Below are 21972 nucleotides of genomic sequence, written 5' to 3'. Positions count from 1 at the left end.
TCTTGTGCTTTCCGAGCCACATTAGCAGGGAACTTAATGGGAAGTGGAGCAGCCAGAACTTGTGCAAGTGCTCTAATATGAAATGTAGAATGCTGACATCACATGTGGTTGCTGAACTCACTGGGCCACAATGCTATCCCTGCTTATTATGATTTTCAGACAGTGGGAACATTCTGAAAGCATCCCACAAGAATTTCTTATGCTCAAGCCCAGTCCTCTGTACTCATCATTTCTCATCATTGATATTCTTTGCTAGCTAAACAAATAGTGTCTATGGTTTATATCTTTGGGAACTCTTTGCTTCAGTTTTCATTGATCCAAGTTAAATTTTTTAGACTTATTTTATTTATTTGAAAAGCGGAGTTTCACACAGAGAGAGAAATCCTCCATCTGATGGTTCACTCCCCAAATGGCTGCAACAGCTGGGGCTGGGCCTGGCCAAAATCATGAATCAGGAGCTTCTTCCAGGTCTCCCATGTGGGTGCAGGGACCCAAAGATTTGCGCCATTTTCCTCTGCTTTCCCAGTTGTATTTGCAAGGAACTGGATGAGAAGTGGAGCAGCCAGGACTGGAACCCGCTCCCATATGGGATGCCAGCACTACAGGTGGCAGCTTACCTCTTTAAACCACAATACTGGCCCCAAAGTGAATTATATTTTCAAATTTGATCCAAAATATCTTGATTGTTTTCCTGATATAATGTGCCTAGTATTTTAGTCTTTATCCAACTGGAATGTTTTGTTTTTAATCTAGATGTCAAGTTTAATGTGTAGTTTTTTTATTCACTGAACTGAAAAATAAGTTGGGTCTTGTCCTACCATAATTGCTTTCAGTTTTCAATGCTGAGAAAGGCAAAACTCCTAGTAGTGCTATTGTTTCTGTAAAAATGATTTTTCCTTCCTTTTTAGAGATTACAAAAAAAAATCACATAGAGACATCTTCTGTTAACAGCTTAAAGTGTATCTTTCCATCCTTCAAGACATAGATGTGAATGCATGTGTTTATTTGTGTAATAATAATTTTATCAATATAGGTTTTTATAATACTTTTATATGCTATTACTTGAGTCTTTTTAAAATAATTGTTCCAATTTAATATATATGAAAATCTCTTTTACAAGTTCTTGAAATCCTTTACCTTGCTTGGTCTTGGAAAATTGCTAGTCTTCTAAGTAACCCCACTTTCTCAAAAGATTATCTTACATCATGAAAATAAAATTTGAAGTTTCCTAAATAGAAAATTTTATCAATCCTTTCTCATACTACACACTTCCCATCCAGGCTAATTTATTCTCCTTCTCCCTAGTTGAGAATTACTGGTCTACTGTTTGTCACATAGAAGAAAAAAATCATTATTCACCTATTTTAGCATTCTTAGAGTATTTTCAGGAACAGCAGGAGAATTAAAGTTTTGGGGGGAGGAATTAATTTTAGCCTATTTACCATGCATAAAGGCATTACGATTCTCACCGTTTATGATTACTCAGGGTCTCAGTGGTATCAGGACTATGCAATGGTATGTAAGTAAGAGGTATAAAAAGTACAGAATGGGGGCCGGCGCCATGGCTCACTTGGTTAATCTTCCGCCTGTGGTGCCAGCATCCCATATGGGCGCCAGGTTCTAGTCCCGGTTGCTCCTCTTCCAGTCCAGCTCTCTGCTGTGGCCTGGGAGGGCAGTGGAGGATGGCCCAAGTGCTTGGGCCCTGCACCCGCATGGGAGACCAGGAGGAAGCACCTGGCTCCTGGCTTCGGATTGGCGTAGCTCTGGCTGTAGCGGCCATTTGGGGAGTGACCCAATGGAAGGAAGACCTTTCTCTCCGTCTCTCTCTTGCTCACTAACTCTGTCAAATAAATTTTAAAAAAAATGAATTACCATCATAAAGGGTGGAGATGGAAGAAGTGGAGGGAGTTGAGAAAATGGAGCAATCTGGGGTTCATTCTGCATGTAGCTTCTGACTTGCCCCCAACACATCTGTCATTTTTCTCATCCCAGTTATAGGGAGCATGAATATATATCTCTTCTTTACTTGCAGTCATCTTTAGAACCACTCTCCCCAGAGCACTTTCCCCTCATCAACCAGTCATTTTCCCCATTGTGTGTTCTCCCATAGTGTCCTCTTCCGTTTACACCCCCTTCAAAATGTTCATCAAAGTTACCATCCTAATGCTAACATTCTTACATGTATTATTATATATCTATTATATAAGGAGTTATACTAACCTGAGGCTACAAGGGTGCATGAGACATTTTCCATATCCTCATGGAATTCACTTTGTCTCAGATGGATGTGAATAGATAGCTGTTGAGACATAGGATAAGTTACTTGAAGATAGAAGAGCTAGTAACAACTGTATCATGAGGCATTCATAAAAAAAGGGTTTCAAAAGAGTTTAGGAAATTAATAGGACTTTTTCTGAACAGCAGATTTCTAGCCAGAGGAAACAGCTTTGGAAAGCCTGAAGGGGCCAGTGTTGTGGTCTAACAGGTAAACCCATTGCCTGCAATGCTGGCACTTCCTATGGGCACTGGTTTATGTCCCAGCTACTCCACTAATGATCCAGCTCCCAGTGGCCTGGGAAAAGTGGCAGAAGTTGGCCCAAATACATGGGCCTCTGCCAACTCATACGGGAATCTGGATGAAGTTCCAGGTTCCTAGCTTTGGCCTGGCCTAGCCCTAGCCATTGAGGGCATCTGGGGAGTTAACCAGCGGATAAATGATCTCTCTCTTTGTAACTCTGACAGTCAAACAAATAAATAAATAAAATAAATCTTAAATAAAGAAAAGCCTGAAGATATTTAAAATGAAACCTTCACATTTTGTATCTTGGATACCACCCTAATGAAAATTAGGTAAATGCTAAACTTCTCCCTTTCATCTTATACATTATATATGTAAACTGGATATGGTATGGGCAAACCATATTCAGATATTTTAGAATAATTAAATTTATATCAACTATAGGGAAAATTGTCAGGCTTTATGTGAAATGATGTGAAATCTAAGGCGTCTGAATCACCAGTCTTAGATGTTGAATAATTTGCAGTTACTTCAGTACAGATTTGGGTTTTATATTAAATATTTGACTTGAACTTTTCCTTTAATTATAGATAGTTGGATTCTAAAGTATATGAAATAGCATGAAAAATGGTCTGATGAATCTTTTGCCTTCTCAGAAATGCTTGATGAAGGCATTAGTTGACGATTTTACAATATGAAAATTGAATTTTGGAGAGTGTCAAGACTCTACAGAGCACAAAGACCTACATTTGAATTGATATTTTAAGACTTAGCTGTCTGTATAACTTTTCTTTCCAATATTATAACCCTATAAAATTATTCTATCCAGTCTAGAATACTTATTGTTTCCTTCACTTTTCACATTCCTGCCTTCCATTTCAACTGTTACTGTATACTCATTTAAAAAATATATAAAAATGTCATAATAATTTCAGGTCGATTCATTGTTGTAATTATTGCTTTATATTTATTCAGATGAGTTCAAATTTATTATAAATGTGGTCTCTTGGTAGTCTCTTGGTCTACATGGATTTTTCTCTCCAGTTGAGTTGAGAGTGAGAAAGCATTCACTTTTTTAGATACAAATACTGAGAAGTTGTATAGCTAAATCAGTAGAGAGGACTTAAAGATAGAAATTAAAATGGGATTCTCTTTAATACTTTGGATTCCTGCATAGTGGTGTCAAAATTCACATTGTAACTTAACAGCAAAATTTATTTTTCAGTGACTTATTAGGTTATAGAGGATTTAGATCATTTTCAGTTTAGTTGAAATTAAAGTTAGTGGCAGACTACCTGACTAGCAAGTGTTTGTTATTCAGACATTGGTGAACTTATTTTTTCAGTTTCCATACTGTTAATTTGATTTGTTGTTTTGTTTGGCTCCCTGGATGTTTTCATACCCCCAAACAAGGCACCAGGTAGGGATCAGGATAAGTGGGAAGTATGCCTTTGTTTTGTGAAATGAGTGCGAGACCATTATACCAGCAAGATCAGAAAAAGTGCACTTCAATTACAAGAACAGTAAAACTCTAGGAAAGGACACTTAGGGAAATTGATTCCGTAAATCTGCCCACTTGTGTATACTTTTTGAAACTCTTCATATACCTCATACTCTAGTTAAGCCACTAATACAATTCAGCATGTAGATAAAGAAACCCATGACTTGCTCAGCCTCACAAAGTTTATTTTTTAAAATAATCTCTTTGATGTTAATGTTTATATAGTGACAAGTTTTCCTTGAATGCTATTCAGAATTTTTAAAAAACCTCAATGACTATATTTGGATTTACCTATTAGAATATCAGAGACATTTTTAAAGATGAAAATTCATGGTAGAATATAAGTTTCATTATATTTTAACAATGTTCATTTTTTAACAGGTGGCCAATATGTTCTACATTGTAGTGATTATGGCTCTTGTGTTACTTAGTTTTGGTGTTCCCAGAAAGGCAATACTTTATCCTTATGAAGCACCATCTTGGACTCTTGCTAAAGATATAGTGTTTCATCCATACTGGATGATTTTTGGTGAAGTTTATGCATATGAAATTGATGGTAAGGATTTATATGTAAAAATTAATCTTTTGGTTATTTTATTTTGTTTTATAATAATTGTTTTATTTTACTATTGCTATATAATAATTTGCATATTTTCAATTAAACTGTTACTAACCTAAACCCCACACAAAGCATTAGTTAACTCTAGAAGAAGCATAAAAATAATTGAAAATATATATTTTAGAATTTATTTTAGCTATAAATAATGGAAATCTGGTTTACACATAAAGAATATTTATTAGCTCACATAACAAAAAAATTCAGAGTTGTAGTGTTCGTCAGACTGGATAAATTCATGAATAAGTACCCTTGTTCTTTTTTATCCCACTCCTCTGTAGTCCTGCTTTCTGATATGTACATGTTTCCCTTATAATTATAAAACTGTTGTTGGCAGTCAGAGGAAAGAGACACTTTGACCATGGTTCACTTTTGCAGAAATTCCGCCCCCCTTTTTTTTGACAGGCAGAGTGGACAGTGAGAGAGACAAAGAGAAAGGTCTTCCTTTTCTGTTGGTTCACCCCAACAATGGCCGCTGCGGCCAGCACACCGTGCTGATCCAAAGCCAGGAGCCAGGTGCTTCCTCCTGGTCTCCCATGTGGCTGCAGGGCCCAAGTACTTGGGCCATCCTCCACTGAACTCCTGGGCCACAGCAGAGAGCTGGAATGCAAGAGGAGCAACCGGGACAGAATCCGGCGCCTTGACTGGGACTAGAACCTGGGGTGCCAGCGCTGCAGGCAGAGGATTAGCTTATCAAGCCTCAGCGCCGGCCAGAAATCCCTTTTTGAACCTTTTTTTTCCCCCCTCATCTCATTAGCTCAAGTTGCTTTTAGCCTTCCCCTCTCTAAAAGGACTATAGGTAAAGGGAGTGGGATTTACCATGAGAACATATAGACCAATATGGGTGGATTAAATACTGAAGAGTCAAGCAGAGTGTTAATCACAAAAATAATAATCTTGTGTAAATCCTGTAGGGTTTACAGCATGTTGAGTTTTACAAGGATTGACAGATTTTCAGGTTTCTATCAAAATTTGTGAGTACATTCTCTGAATAAACTACAAAACAACAACCACCACCTCTTCAACCCAATTCTTAAAGAGAACATTAATGTTTTTGCACAATTTTGTTTTATTTACACTTTGACTCTTATATTACCTTAGTTAATTGGGGCTAGATAATTTAATAATTTTTGAAGGTTTTCCCTTCCTTATTTATATTCAGCTATATTTTGGCTTTGGAAACTAATGCAAGGGGTAATGGAAAGTAAGGAATTCATATCCAATCACAGTGTGTTTGAGAAGTACTAGCTACTCTTTCAGTTCTCTTCAGACATATTTAGATAAATTTAGTAATCTTTATGTTATTTTTTTTTTCAGTAATCTGTATGTTAGTAAATTAAGGTTTGCTGTGAGTCTACCATACTGTGAAGGTTCAGATGTTTTTCTTACAGAAATATTGTGGTGTGGCTGCTCACAAGAATTTTGCACTCCTTATTGCTCCTCAGGCTACACCCTACCTTAAAGGGTAAATAAGATGTGTAACCTTGTCAGAATGGAGTAGTGAAAGAAATAACACATCTCTCACAAAATCTTCCTGTGCTAAAATACTTTTAAGCTGGAGTTTCTATATTTCCTGACCAAAGATTTTTGCTGGGTACTTTGAAACAGAGTTGTATGTAATCAGGACTTCCATTAAGTATAGTAAACAAATAAGCTTAAAAACAAATGAATAGCAATTACTGGTGAAATACTATACTAAAAAATTTGTTTTTCTATCTGAAGTGTGTGCAAATGATTCCGTTGTCAAGGAAATCTGTGGTCCTGGGACATGGTTGACTCCATTTCTTCAAGCAGTCTACCTCTTTGTACAGTATATCATTATGGTTAATCTTCTTATTGCATTTTTCAAGTAAGTACATTCGATTGCTTATTACAGTGAATGATTGACTATACAGTTTCTACTCATTTTGAAGGAAATGTACAGAATTTACGAAAATTTTATTGAAGCTTAAACTACAGAATTAATCTTTGGAAGATTAAAATAGCATATGTTTTTTTAAATCAGATGGGTTCTATATTTTAAGCCTATTTATTTATTTTAAAGATTTTATTTATTTGAGAGGTAGAGTTATAGACAGTGAGAAAGAGAGACATTGGTTCACTTCCCAGATGGCCGCAGTGGCCAGAGCTGCGCTGATCTGAAGCCAGGAGCCAGGTGCTTCTTCCAGGTCTCCCATGCGGGTGCAGGGGCCAAAGGATTTGGGCCATCTTCTGCTGCTTTCCCAGGCCATAGCAGAGAGCTGTACTGGAAGGGGGGCAGCTGGGACTAGAACCGGCACCCATATGGGATGCTGGCGCTGCAGGTGGAGGATTAACCTACTGTGCCACAGTGCCGGCCCCAAAACCTTTTATTTAAGGAATGCAAACTTCTCACCTTTCATAAATACAACTTTAGGAACATAGTGATTCTTCCTACCATACCCACGCTCCTACACTTCTTCCTCCTGCCTATCCTATTTCTATTTTTAGTTTTTACTAAAATTTTTTTCTTTTTCTTTAGATTTATTTATTTATTTATTATTTTAGCAGATTTATTTATCTGGTAACAGAAAGATAAATACTGCATGTTCTCTCTTGTATGTGGGAGCTAAAAATTAAAGAATTGCTGAGTGTATCTGTTTTGCTACAAATACAGTATTTTGTTAAATGTTGCTTTAATTAATTGTCAACAAGTTGATGGGAATTACATACCAGTATAGTTTTTATAATTTTGTGACTATTTTAAAATTTACTTCACATAAGAAAAAAAATAGGCCTGTGTCCCTAACTTCCCGCCAACCTTCAGTATTGTCATTTTAATGGTTTTGAGTTTTATAGTAAATATAAGAAACTTGTTTTTATTTGCATTTACTTAACTACCACTGTGATGGACTATTTTTTTTTTATCTTTTTACCATTTGTATATAATTTTTAAAATCTTAAAAATATTTTTTCCACGTTTTTCTCAGAGACTATATTTATGGTCCTCAAGAGTGGCAGGTTTTTGCCTTTTATTTGTGGCTATGTATTTACCAGTTTCTCATTTTTAGTCTTGTTTATGGAAGTAAAGAACTCTTTTGAGTTCTTATTTAGTACAAAGTTATGGCAAAGCTTTTAGTGTTTAAAACTTTAAGATGCAATTAACTGAATTTATTTTTATTCTCTGTTATTTTAGCAATGTGTATTTACAAGTTAAAGCAATTTCCAATATTGTATGGAAGTACCAGCGTTACCATTTTATTATGGCTTATCATGAGAAACCAGTTCTGCCTCCTCCACTTATCATTCTTAGCCATATAGTTTCTCTGTTTTGCTGTATATGTAAAAGAAGAAAAAAAGATAAGACTTCTGATGGACCAAGTAAGTAAAATATATTAATACAAATTTTTTTATCTCTTCTCATATTATACTAAATGCTACGAATTTATTTTATTGGTTAGTGTTATTGCAAGCCTTTTATTAAGTTTTCTAAACCTAAGGAAATTTTTAGGTGAAGTATGATATCTATAAAAGTTATTTGGGGGGCTAGTGTGTGGCTCAGCTGGTTAACCTGGTGCCTGCAACACTGGCATTGCATTTAAGCACCAGTTTGAGTCCTGACAGCTCCACTTTTGATCCAGCTGCCTGCTAATGGGCCTGGGAAAACAACAGAAGATTGCTCCTGCAACCTACATGGGGGACCCAGATGGAGTTCCAGCTTCTAGCTCCAACCTGGCCCCATGTCTGACTATTGCAGCCATTTGGAAAGTGAATCTGCAGATGGAAGATCTCTCTGGGTCTTTTTCTCTGTGTGTAGTTCTACCTTTCAAATAAATAAAATAAAATCTTAAAAAAAAATGAAGAATGGAAGATAGTATCTGAAATTATTATGATATCATATTGCAGTGTGAGTGAAGACAGTGCTACTTGTCTAGTGCTTTAGAAGCACAGCAGTGAAAAGACAAAAAAATTGTAGTTGATGGATATATTCTTGAGCACTCTAAATAAAAAAAATCACAAAACTCATGAGCTAAAGTTTGATAGCTTGATAGCTCTTTATTCATTTTTCCCCTTTTTCTTTCTTAGAACTTTTCCTAACAGAAGAAGATCAAAAGAAACTTCATGATTTTGAAGAACAGTGTGTTGAGATGTATTTTAATGAAAAAGATGACAAATTCCATTCTGGAAGTGAAGAGAGAATTCGTGTCACTTTTGAAAGGTTCAAAAGCTCTTTCACTGAAATTAATTATATGTCAGAAAGGATTCTGTTATGTTTATTATGCGTGTAGTCAATGTTCAATTTTGTTGAATAAGTAATAGTTTTATATTATATATTGATTATGTGTCTTAGGTGTGGTCATTGTTCAACTTATTTGTTTTTAAAGATTTTATTATGTATTTATTTGAGAGGTAGAGTTACAGACAGTGAGAGGGAGAAACAGAGAGAGAGGTCTTCCTTCCGTTAGTTCACTCCCCAGATGGCCGCCGCAACCGTCGGAGCTGTGCTGATCCAAAGCCAAGAGCCAGGTGCTTCTTCCTGGTCTCCCATGTGGGTGCAGGGGCCCAAGCACTTGGGCCATCTTCTGCTGTTTTCTCAGGCCACAGCGGAGAGCTGGATTGGAAGAGGAACAACCGGGACTAGAACCAGAGTCCAAATGGGATGCCAGTGCCGTAGGCAGAGGATTAACCTACTGTGCCACAGCACCGGCCGGCTCCTCAACTTGTTTTGTCTTACAAAATGTTTAGTAATCATTTTATATTATGTTTTTTTGTTTTTTGGGTTTTTTTGACAGGCAGAGTTAGAGAGAGAGACAGAGAGAAAGGTCTTCCTTTTTCCGTTGGTTCACCCCCCAAATGGCTGTAGCGGCCGGCACACGGTGCCAATCTGAAGCCAGGAGCCAGGTGCTTCCTCCTGGTCTCCCATGCGGGTGCAGGGCCCAATCACTTGGGCCATCCTCCACTGCCTTCCCGGGCCACAGCAGAGAGCTGAACTGCAAGAGGAGCAACCGGGACAGAATCCGGCTCCCCGACCGGGACTAGAACCCGGGGTGCCGGCGCTGCAGGCGGAGGACTAGCAAAGTAAGCCGCGGCGCCGGCCATATTGTGTTTTGAAAAGACAGTTCAATTCTTTGTCTTCAGTATTTCATCTAACTCAGTAAGTCAAAACTTATTATTTTTGACCCTAGTTACAGATGTCAGAGAAGAATAATGTTCCTTGCTGTTCAGGGGAGAGGAGTGAAACTATCCTCACTTTTTGAAAGCTTGTCTTCTTTCTATTGCCTTTGCTACATTCTGGAACTATATGGTATTTGTGTAGTTACAATCATAGTATATCTATGCCTAAGTACCAGTATACATATTTTTTGAGAGGAAGTTGGAATAAATAGGCTGTGGAACAAATTTATTTGTAGAATTTTTGTTGATTTGAGATGTAGAGTTACAGACAGATAGAGGGAGAGACAGAGAGAGGTTTTCATCTGCTGATTCACCCCCCAAATGGCCGCAACGGCCGGAGCTGGGCTGATCCAAAGCCAAGAGCTAGGAGCCTCTTCCAGGTCCCCCAAGCCTCTTCCAGATCTCCCACACGGGCACAGGGGCCAAAGCACCCAGGCCACTATCTTAATGCTCTCCCAGGCTACCAACAGGGAGCTGGACCAGAAGCAGAGCAGCCAGGACACAAACCAGTGCCCATATGGGATGCCAGTGCCGCAGGTGGCAGCCCTGCCCACTATGCCACAGCACTGGCCCCTCAAATTTTTTTAAAGATGGCTTTTCAATAATTTTTTTAAAAGATACATTCATTTGCTTTAAAGACAAAGTGAAAGAGAGAGAGAGACAAAGAAAGAGATCTTCTGTTCACTGGTTTACTCCCCAGTTGGCCGCAGTGACTGGGGCCCTCTTCGTTGCTTTCCCAGGCACACTGGCAGGGAATTGTATTTGAAGTGGGGTAGCCAAGACACGAACTAGTCTCACAGGCAGGAGCTTAACCTGCTCTGCCACAATGCCCGCCCCACAAAAATATTTTTGAAATCTTGCTTTTTATCATAGGATTAGCACTAGATTCTTTCTTTCTTCTTTTAAGGCAGAATTAGTGAAAGAGGCAGAAAGAGGGATCTTTCAGCTATTGGTTCACTCCCCAAATGGCCACTCCCTTGGCTGGGCCAGGCTGCAGCCAGCAGCTAGGAGCTTGATCAGATCTCCCACGTAAATGCAGAGGCTCACACTGGGGCCATTTTCCACTGCCTTCCCAGGCATACTAGCAAAGAGCTAGAGCAGAAATGGAGCAGCCAGGATTTGAACCAGTGCCCATATAAGATGCTAGCACTGCAGGCGGCAGCTTAACCCACTGCACCACAGCACTAGCCCCTAGATTCTTTATTAAACATAAGACATGCCTTGTAAAGAGTAACCATATTTTATTTTACAGTTTATGGTGTTTGAGTGCATGTAAAATCTTTTTACCATAATTTATTGAGACTACAGAAACAATTTCTACATTACTTTTTAGCATTTACAGAAAGCCTGTTTTTCCCTTACAGAGTGGAACAGATGTGTATTCAGATTAAAGAAGTTGGAGATCGAGTCAACTACATAAAAAGATCTTTACAGTCATTAGATTCTCAAATTGGACATTTACAAGATCTTTCAGCCCTAACAGTAGATACATTAAAGACACTCACTGCCCAGAAAGCTTCAGAAGCTAGCAAAGTTCATAATGAAATAACACGAGAATTGAGCATTTCCAAACATTTGACTCAAAACCTTATGGATGATGGTCCTGTAAGACCTTCTTTATGGAAAAAGCACAGTGTTGCTAATACACTTAGCTCCTCTCTTCCCCAAGGTGATATTGAAAATAATAATCCTTTTCTTTGTAATATTTTTATGAAAGATGAAAAAGATCCTCAGTATAACATATTTGGTCAAGATTTACCTATAATACCCCAGAAAAAAGAATTCAATTTTCCAGAGGCTGGTTCCTCTTGTGGTGCCTTATTCCCAAGTGCTCTTTCTCCTCCAGAACTACGACAGAGACGACATGGCATAGAAATCTTAAAAATATTTAATAAAAATCAAAAATTAGGCAGTTCATCTAATAGTACACCACATCTATCATCCCCACCAACCAAATTTTCTATTAGTACACCATCCCAGCCAAGTTGCAAACGCCACTTGGAAAGTGTAACCAAAGATCAAGAAACTATTTGCTCTAAAGCTGCAGAAGGAGATAATACAGAATTTGGTGCATTTGTAGGTAAGTTTAATGAACTGTTATTTGTATTGTCAATATTGCTTACTTTTTACCTTAGAACTAAAAGTTATCACCTAAGGAAAAAAATGGTTTTTAGATAATTAATAAAAGCAAGTACTATGTGACAGGTATACTGTTCTTTCATAAGAGTATAGTTCTAAATAACTTAAAAGGAATTGGTAGTGGGGAAAATAGGTTTATTTGGGTTGTAAAAGTTACAAAGTCATATGCCTCTTTGGTATTATTTACTATACTAACAATTGTATGTGGAAAACTTATGTGGACTTTTATCTTTGTAATTTAAGTATCTTCAGTTGAATTTGATCATCTCTGTTGAAAAAACCTAAGTGCTTAGTGATTGTTAAATCCCTGGGGAACAATAGAAAGGTACAGGGGAAATTAGGAACAAGTAGACAAGGACAGTACTCTATAAATAAGGGAGATCATATAATTTTTTATGCAATTCAGGACAATTGCTACTGATAATTATATTATTAGGAAAACAATTATTTACTTGCCTAATAAATAGAGAATAGAAGCCAGGTATCTCCTTGGGAACTAAGTACAGTCATGTGTCCTTGATGGGGGTGTGTTCTGAGAGTTCTGAAAAAATGCATCATTAGGAGATTTTGTTATTTCGGCAGTTATAGAGTATCATCTTTGAGCATACTTAAATAAACCTAGATGGTATAGGTCAATCATTTGACATGGCATCTTGATGAAATGTATGAGGCTGCTACTAGTATAACATAGCTGTATTGTTTTATGGTCATTTTTTCAGTAAGTAGGAGTACACTGTGAAGTAACAATAGAAGCTGTGGTATAGTAAATATATAAGCTAGTAACATATTCATATATTGTCATTATCAAGTCTTCAGTGCATCATTGAGTAGGTTTCTCTTTTTTATGATTTATTTATTTGAAAGGCAGAGTTACACAGAGAGAGAGAGGCAGAGAGAGGAAGAGAGATCTTCCATCTGTTAGTTCACTCCCTAGATGGCCACAATGGCCAGATCTGGGCCAGTCCGAAGGCAGGAGCCAGAAGCCTCTTTCAGGTCTTCCATGTGGGTGCAGAGGCCCAAGGATTTGAGCTGTCTTTCACTGCTTTCCCAGGTACATTAGCAGGGAGCTGGCTCGGAAGTGGAACAGCTGGGACTCAAGCCTATGCCGCAGGCTGTGGCTTTACCCCGACAGACCACAGCGCCAACCCCTTGAGTAGGTTTCTTTGTACCAATATCACCACCAACATGTGAGTTGTATGGTAACACTAGGCAATAGGGACTTTTTGAGCTTGTGAGACCACTGACTTATAGTCCATCATTGACAGAAACATTATACAGCGCATAACTGTATTTATATATCCAGATGGTATGCCATGTAGAAGGAATAAGTGAAGAGGAAACATTTCACAGAGCTAGCTAAATCTTCTATTTTGAAGGATATAATGTTGTCTCCTGATAGATTATTACAGATTAAAGTATTTTTATTTATCTGAAAGGCAGAAATGGGGGGACGGGCATCTTCTATCTGCTGGTTTACTCCCCAGATGGCCACAATGGCAGGGGCTAGGCCATTCTGAAGCCAGGAGCCAAGAGCTACTTCCGGGCCTCCCACCTGGGTGCAGGGGCATATGTTCTTGGGCCTTCTTCCACTAATTTCCCAGGTGCATTAGCAGGGAGCAGGATGGGAAGTAGAGTAGCTGGGACTCAACCGGTGCCCATATGGGCTGCTAGCACTGCAGGCAAGGTTTAACCTTCTATGCCACAGCACCGGCCTGAGATAAAAGTATTTTAACAAAAAATTCTTAGGAAATGTTGTGATTGTTTCTGAAGGTTAGCAGATGTTTAGAATTATGGATGAGGTCCTTGGCCTCCTCAGATTTGAATTTTTCCATCAGTGGTTTCTTAATCTTTAACACTTTGTGCCTTTTATGAAACAAGCAAAAATACTGTTCTGAGAATATGTTAATGAGCCTATGTAAAATGTTTTAGGATGCCATTGTCTTGATGTGATATTAAACGGAAGAAATCTTCGCTAATGTCTTGACAAATATTTTCAATATTATTCATCAAAAGAGCTAAAGGAGACTGAAAAGCAATTGAAACTTTAAAAACAGATCACTTGTTTTTATAGGTGTCTGGTGTTTTCATTATTTTTCAGGTTTAGGAATATCCAAAATTTTTTATTACAACCTTTTATTTTTCAGGACACAGAGATAGTATGGATTTGCAGAGGTTTAAAGAAACATCAAACAAGATAAAAGAATTACTATCTGTAAGTATATCTTACTATAACAAGACAGTTCAACTTTATTTCACTAATTTGATGTTTATTTCAAAATAGAATTAAACATTTTTCCAGTAGAAATATAGCTTCAGCAGAGACCCTCATCAACATAATCAGATTTGACACTATACCTACTTTGAAAAAAACAGAAGAAACCTGAAATAATGTACAAATAGCTTGCATTTTAAAGTTAACTAAAATATGAAAATGTAACCCATTCAACATTTCTTTTTAAAATGCTTATCCCTTTATGCTTTCTATTAACTAAATAGTTCAATTCTTTTCCTAGGCCCAAAAGCTTATTAGAATATGATTCTGTTGTCTAGCAATAAAAAGTTGTATATAATATACAAGTACAAGACATTGAAAAAATGTTTGGTAAATTTTTTTTTAAGATTTATTTATTTATTTGAAAGACAGGGAAATATACAGAGAAGGAGAGAAAGAGAGAGATCTTCCATGCACTGATTCACTCCCCAAATGGCCACAAAGGCTGGAGCTGGGCTTATCTGAAACCAGGAGCAACTTCTGAGTTGGGAGCATGTGGGTACAGGGCCATCTTCCACTGCTTTCCAAGGAGCATTAGCAGGGAGTTGGTTCAGAAGTGAACAGTGAGAGACTCGAACCAGCGCCCATATGGGATGCCGGCATCCCAGGTGGAGATTTAACCTTCTATGCCATAGTGCCAGCCACATTATATAAGTGTGTGTGTGTGTGTGTGTGTGTGTGTGTGTGTTTTTAAGATTTTATTTATTTGAAAGACAGAGTTACAGACAGAGGTAGGGACAGAGAGAGAGGTCCTCCATCCACTGGTTCACTGCCCAGATGGCTGCAACAGCCGGAGCTGCACCGATCCAAATCCAGGAGCCAGGAGCTTCTTCCAGGTCTACCACGTGGGTGCAGGGGCACAGGGACTTGGGCCATCTTCTACTGCTTCCCCAGGCTATAGCAGAGAGCTGGATTGGAAGAGGAGCAGCTGGGACTAGAATCAGCATGTGGGATGCCCGCACTTCAGGCCAGGGGGTTAACCTGCTGCACCACAGCACCGGCCCCACATTATATAAGTTTTAAAAAATGGCAAGAATGTTGGTTTCCTGCCTAAAAATTACTTTTATTTTCTAGCTTGCTTTCATGAATATCTGTAACTATTCAGTACCTTCCAGGTAATAATGTAGATAATTAAGATCATTAAAATAATTAAAACCTAGGAAAGGATTAAGCTTCTCTATGCCTTAGAGAGCTTATATTGTAGGAATCAATGACAAAATGAAAACAATTTTTCCTAAAGCTAAAGCAAAGAAAATGATAATGACATGAGTTTCTATGAACAATTGATTTTCATGTGATCTAAAGTTAATTATATAATTGCTATTGGGCCATTTTGTATATTATCTTACATATAACAATGCACTCATGCATTTTGATGACATTTGCATTATTATTTATTTTTTATTTATTATATTTGAAAGGCAGAGTTATAAGGAGACAGTGGGTCCCAGTGTTAATTATTGCAATAAACTAGTACTTAAATTAATTTAAATCTAAAGATACACTTTCTGACTTCAGTGTTCCAAGCGTTTTTGCCTTTTTTTTTTTTTTTTAAGATTTTACTTATTTATTGGAAAGGTAGAGTTACAAAGAGAGAGAGAGGGAAAGAGAGAAATCTTCCATCTGCTGGTTCACTCCCCCAAATGGCTGCAATGGCCAGGGCTGTGTGAGGCCAAAGCCAGAAGCCAGAGCTTCTTCCAGGTCTCCCACGTGTGTTCAGGGGCCCAAGCCCTTGGGCCACCTTCAGCTGCTTTCCCAAGCACATTAGCAGGAAGCTGGACTGGAAGTGGAGCACCTGGGTCTCAGACTGGTACCCGTATGGGATGCAGGCTTCACAGGCCACAGGTTTACCTACCTGTGTGCTACGCCACAGCACTGGCACCAGCATTTCTATTTTCTAGTAGTCCGTGTTCTGATTAAAGTATTGCATTGAATTGATTAATTTAGTGGCTGTTAGCTAGATGTTGTTACTTAGAATTTATTTGATGATTATTTGGAAATTGAGATGTGATAATTACATGGAGCTTTTTTTTTTCATGTTTGCCTTTAAGTTTAAAGTAGTTGTATGATTTTTACTTCAAATAGGAACAGCAGAATGATGTAAGAAACATGATTATGGAGTATTCAGAGATGCCTAAACATCAGGTAAAGTCTCTTTAATATATATGGGAGTCAGAAAGCTTAAAGTGTACATGTCCATTAGTTGGAGAAGTATGTGTAAGTTCAGTGAACCTATCATAACACTATCATTTGCACGGTTTTTTAATCACTTTAATTCTGTGGCCTACTTCTAAAGATCTGAATTTTCGATTATGTTTAATGATTTGGAAAGACAGATATGAATACATAAGTTGACTGCATTTAATTTTCCCTGGCTGACAATTGATGATGAAAAGAGAAAGAAATACGAAAAAGTGATAAGAAGTAAGAAAAACAAGTTCCTCTCAACTGGAGTTGATTTTGTGATTATTGTGATGTGACACATGCTATTCTATGTAGGGTTTTTCTTCAACAGGTTTTAACTGATATAGATTTTATAAGTATATAGTGATATGTGTATCTTCATTAAAGTTACTCATAATCTGGAGATACTTTATAAATTTTCTTAACATTTTTTCCTGTATGTAAATTATTGTATCACTGCATTCTAGTGGCATCTTTTGGCTGTTGCAAAGCATTTGATGTACATTGTAAAGTTTAGGGTGAAGCTGCATTTTTTAATGGGACAGGATAAAGCATCACTATTTCTCCTTTTAATGGTAAAAGAGAATTGTGTTGCAAATTTTAAGTAGGTCAATTTCTGATGAAAGCAAGAAGTATAAATTTCTCTGAGTTAGCAGAAAGGTGGTGACTATGTTTTGAATTAAACAGTTTGAGTAATTTACTTAGAGGAAATAAACTGAGAATATCTATGGGCTCCATTTTATGATGGTTGGATATCTTGAGTTCTTGACCATGTATGGGTTATAAACCCCTTTAAAAATCTAATAAACCTTCCTAGAAAAATGTCCACATAAAAATTGTTAGTTTTTCAAATACTTCAAAGTCCACATCTTAGTCACAGGTTAGAATTCTTGTGTTATTATATCAAAGAGTATATAAAGGAAAGTGTTTGAAATAAGGCAAGCAAAAAATAACTAAAACTGGTTCCAGGAGGAAAATCTAAAATCAGATATGAAAATAAAATCTACTTTGTAACTACCAGATAAAGGACTCTAGCTTGGCTATATAAACCAGCTACATGTTAAAAGCATGGAGCCAGACCAGTGCTGTGGCACAGCAGGTTAAGTCATGGCCTGCAGTGCCGGCATCCCATATGGGCATTGATCTGAGTCCTGGCTGCTCCTAGCGTATGATCCAGCTCCCAGCCAACGTGCCCATGAAGGCAATGGAAGATGGCCCAAGTCCGTGAGCCCTGGGCTCCTGGCTTCAGCCTAGCACAGGCTTGGCTGTTGCAGCCATTTGGGGAGTGAACCAGCGGATGAAAGATGTCTCTCTGTCTCTCTCCTTTTTGTTTTTTTTTTTCCAAGATTTATTTTCATTTATTCGAAAGGCAGAGTTACAGAGAGTCAAAGACAGAGAGAGGTTTTCATCTGCTGGTTCACTCACTAGATGGCTGCAACGGCCGGAGCTGTGCCGATCCGAAGCTAAGAGCTTCTTCCAGATCTCCCATGTACATTGTAAAGTTGGGCAAGGGCCCAAGGACTTGGGTCATCTTCTGCTTTCCCAGGCCATAGCAGAGAGCTGGATTGGAAGTGGAGCGGTTGGGATTCGAACTGGCACCCATATGGGATAGCAGTATTGCAGGTGGCAGCTTTATCTGCTGTGCTACATGCCAGCCCCTCTCTGTCTCTCCTTCTCTGTATCTCTCTTCAACTCTGCCTTTCAAATAAATAAATTTTTAAAATGAGCTTGGAGCATCGAAACCAGAAAGTATATCTTTAGATTTAAATTAAATTAATGAAAGTACCAGTTTATTACAGGAATAACCTTGTGAGACCCATTGTTTCTGAGAGGTGGCAGAGGTTTAGAAATAGTTTAAAGTTGCTTAATAGAATGACTTGGAGATGAGAAAGCAAACCAATGTGTCAGAGTGTCAGATCTTACTAACTTGCTTCATGCAAGTCATTAGTTCATCTAGAAAAATAAGCAGGTAAAAAGAAAATGAGTTAGCTGTTAGATACTAAAACAATATGTAGCCAGAAAATTGAAACATGAATATTTAGCAAGACATTTTGGCTGACCTAGAAATATCACTCTGATAAGAAGTGAAGAAGGAATATTGGGTAAGAAATGTATATGGAAGGGAATGCTTTGCCAGTAAATACAAACTGGACAATTGGATAGAAATTTAGAAAAGTCTGTTTATGTTTTCATTATTTCATAAGTGTGAGTGAATTCAAAAGTTAATGTAAAAATTGAAATCAGGAAAAACAACTTAAGAAAATGGAAGCGATTAAAGCCAATAGAGCTTTCCTTTTTTTTTTTTTTTTTTTTTTTTTGAGACATTTATTTATTTTGAAAGAGTTACAGAGAAAGAGGGAGAGACAAAGAGAGATCTTCCATCTGCTGGTTTCACTCCCCTGATGGCCAGAACTAGAAGGGCTGGACCAGGCTGGAGCCAGGAGCCAGGAGCTTCTTCCTGTTCTCCTCCATGTGGATGGCAGGGTCCCAAACACTTGGGCCTTCTTCACTGCTTTTCCCAGGCCATTAGCAAGGAGCTGGATCTGAAGTGGACCAGCCAGGTCATGAACCTGTGCCCATAGAGGATGCCGATATTGCAGGTAGCAGCTTCACCCACTGTGCCACACCGCTAGCCCCCAGTAGAGCTTTCTAAACATGCAAATAATAGAAAATATTGGGAAAAATTATAAAAGGATTTTAAGTACCTAAAAATGTAAAGCATAGGTAAGTCAAAATAAATTTGGAAAAAAAAAAAAGTTCGACAATGATCAGATAGATAAATTTGTTTCGTAAATATCTCATAGAAATCATTAAGAAAACCGCCAGGGCCTCCAAAAATGAAATATTTTCTTCCAAATCAGTCTCTAAAGTGCTAATGTAAGTAAGATTACAGCTTTCTGTTTTTCTTTTTTCTGTTGGTGAATTGGTAATGGATTTATTTTTTCTACTGTTCCCTTATAGTTACCCAAATATTTGTCATTTTATATTGTTATGAAAAAGGAATAATTCAAATAGATTTATAAACAATAAGCAAGGAGGGTGTTTTGTTGCAGTTTTTGAGGTTGACTTTGAAGAAAATAACCATAGACTGTATTATTCCCTTTGGTGTCCATGTAAAATAAAGTATATGGAGCTAAACAGATCAATGGATTCTTAGAACAGTGGCCTGCAATTCACTTTAATTATTCTAAAATTATGTGTATGTTCAATATATGCAGAATGATAATCCTTCTGAAAATACTTTGAAACATGTGAGTTCTTTTGCTGGATTTACTGAGTGTCAGAAAACTTTCAGTTCTCTTCATTTGGAACAAGGTGAGTGTTTTGACTATATGAATTTTATTAGCAAATATACCTATTTAAGTTTTAAGTTAAGGACCTGAGTGTGTGTATGTGTGTATAAAAATATATAAAATATACCTATTAAGTTTTTTTATTGTATCTTTGTTAATGATCCAAAGTGAGAGGATAAAGATTCTGGTCCATCAGTATTACTGTAACTGTGAATAATCCTAACATTCTAATATTTTTTATAAAACTGTCTATTCCATAAATGTGAAGTATAAAGACTTGCTTATTACAAATCTGATATTATCTTTGATGTGTCTTAATCATTTTAAAAAGAACTAATATTATTTGTACATTCATTGTTAAGATATATACCCTTTAGGAACTCTCATTCTGTAATTCTGCGTGTAACCATTTTTTATCTATCTTTAGATTTTCATGTTTATGCAATAATATGTGATAATTCAGTCTTTTTTAACTTTGATCTTTTACTACAGAAGACAGTATACCATATATACTGTTTTACTTAATATATTGTGTTGCTTCCATATCATGCTTTTTTAAATGAGTTCAAATTACCTATGTAATTTAAATGTTGAGAATACTGTTAAGAGAAACAGTATTACCATGTCCCTCTCACCATGCACTGAATTCAGCAGTATATGTCCTGACCAAGTTGGCTATTCTCCAGGAATGCAAGTTGGTTTAATGTTCAAAAATATAATTACTATGATGCATGATAAAAGCAGATTAAAGGAGGAAAATTGTAAGGTCATTTCAGTAGTTACAGAAAAGGGATTTGATAAAATTCAATACTCATTCACAATTAAAATTCTTAGTAAAATAAGAATGAAATGGCATCCCTCTATTGATAAGGGGTGTCTTCGAAGAGTTATCACAGACATAGTAAAATATTCAAAGTCCATGATGGGGAACAAGACAAGGATTCTGGCTATTACTTTTTCTCTTTTACATTTTAAATCGGAGCAATTAACATTTACCCTTTTTTTGAAGTAGGTTTGGACTAAACAAAATATGACAGTGTGTTATCTTAAATCACAGACTATACATTGTAACATTCTTGATAATAACAAGAGATTGGCGAATTGGACCAGATGTTCACCAGTAGGAATTTGTTTAAATTTATTATTATATGCCCATAATATGAAACTAAAGGTAGCATCATAAAATAATAAAGTTTATTCTGCTTCCATGGAAAATCTCCAAGCTTAAACTTAAACCAACAACAAAAAAATTTAAAAATACATATTATGCTACTATTTATATAAAAAGAGGTGTGAAAGGCAGGGGTACACATACAAACATAAAACACTCATACATACTACCCCTGAAAAAATGCATAAGAAATTAATCACTTTGATTGCCCCTAACAAGGGTGATTTGAAGACAGGTGAAAGAAAGATGTTTTATTTACTTATTCTTCTTCGTTTCTTATTTCCTTTTTACAATAAATAAAGTGAATAGTTTATTCAGCTCATAGGCTACATATAGCTCTCGGTGATCAGCAGTGTTGGGGAGATTATAAGCTATTTTATGCAGGTTATACGGTACCCAGAAATACTTTGTGTTTGGTCAATTGATATTAATTGTGACTTTTTAAAAATTTTCTTAGTGGAAATCAATAGCCGAAGGCCATCTGCAGAAGATACTCATGAAGTAGATTCCAAAGCAGCTTTACTACCGGTTTGTACATTTGAATTAAACTGATGCGTGTTATTAAATGCATGTTTAGTAAAGTTCTATAATTGGTAATATTTTATTGGAGGTTGCATCAAGCTTTCAAAAAATTTTACTTTAGAAAACTGATATCAGGGGTAGATGTTGGCACATGGTTAAGTTACTGCTTCAGTTGCCCACATCACATACTGTAGTGCCTGGTTCAGGTCCCAGGTATTTGGTTTCTAATCCACTTCCTTGGGAGGCAGCAGATGATGGCTCAAGTACTTGGGCCCCTGCCACCCACATGGGAAACCTGGATGGATTTCTTGGCTCCTGGCTTTGGCCTGGCCCAGTGCTGGCTGTAATGGGCATTTGTGGAGTGAATCAGTGGCTGGAAGATCTCTCTGTTTCTCTGCATTTCAAATAAAGATTTTTTGAAAAGATAAGAGGGGCTAGCGCCGGAGCGCAGTAGGTTAATCTGCCTGCGGTGCCGGCATCCCTTATGGGCACCGGTTCTAGTCCCGGCTGCTCCTCTTCCAATCTGGCTCTCTGCTGTAGCCTGGGAAAGTAGTGGAAGATGGCGCACGTCCTTGGGCCCCTGCACCAGCATGGGAGAGCGAGAAGAAGCACCTGGCTCCTGG

General features: G+C 37.4%; 1 protein-coding gene across 11 annotated transcripts in view; it reads left to right on the top strand.

The window, feature by feature from the left end:
- Window positions 1–21972, top strand: part of TRPM7 (transient receptor potential cation channel subfamily M member 7) — a 113886-nt gene that overhangs the window by 72687 nt on the left and 19227 nt on the right. For 5 of the 11 annotated variants that reach the window (XM_089310332.1, XM_070054170.2, XM_070054167.2 and 2 more), the window contains 10 exons: window positions 4401–4575; window positions 6358–6484; window positions 7790–7974; window positions 8680–8812; window positions 11133–11848; window positions 12959–13060; window positions 14052–14119; window positions 16265–16324; window positions 19582–19678; window positions 21285–21355. In XM_089310332.1, the coding sequence (XP_089166458.1) occupies window positions 4401–4575; window positions 6358–6484; window positions 7790–7974; window positions 8680–8812; window positions 11133–11848; window positions 12959–13060; window positions 14052–14119; window positions 16265–16324; window positions 19582–19678; window positions 21285–21355 (1734 nt within the window). The remainder of the gene's footprint in view (window positions 1–4400; window positions 4576–6357; window positions 6485–7789; window positions 7975–8679; window positions 8813–11132; window positions 11849–12958; window positions 13061–14051; window positions 14120–16264; window positions 16325–19581; window positions 19679–21284; window positions 21356–21972) is intronic. The other 6 variants (XM_089310333.1, XM_089310335.1, XM_070054169.2 and 3 more) reach the window with 3 other exon arrangements.

This window comes from Oryctolagus cuniculus, chromosome 12 (assembly GCF_051225735.1).
Source record: "Oryctolagus cuniculus isolate XC-2025 breed Fujian yellow rabbit chromosome 12, ASM5122573v1, whole genome shotgun sequence".
In the NCBI taxonomy this organism is placed as follows: Eukaryota; Metazoa; Chordata; class Mammalia; order Lagomorpha; family Leporidae; genus Oryctolagus; species Oryctolagus cuniculus.
Note: the sequence above shows the minus strand (reverse complement) of the source record. Positions and strands in the feature narration are given on the sequence as shown.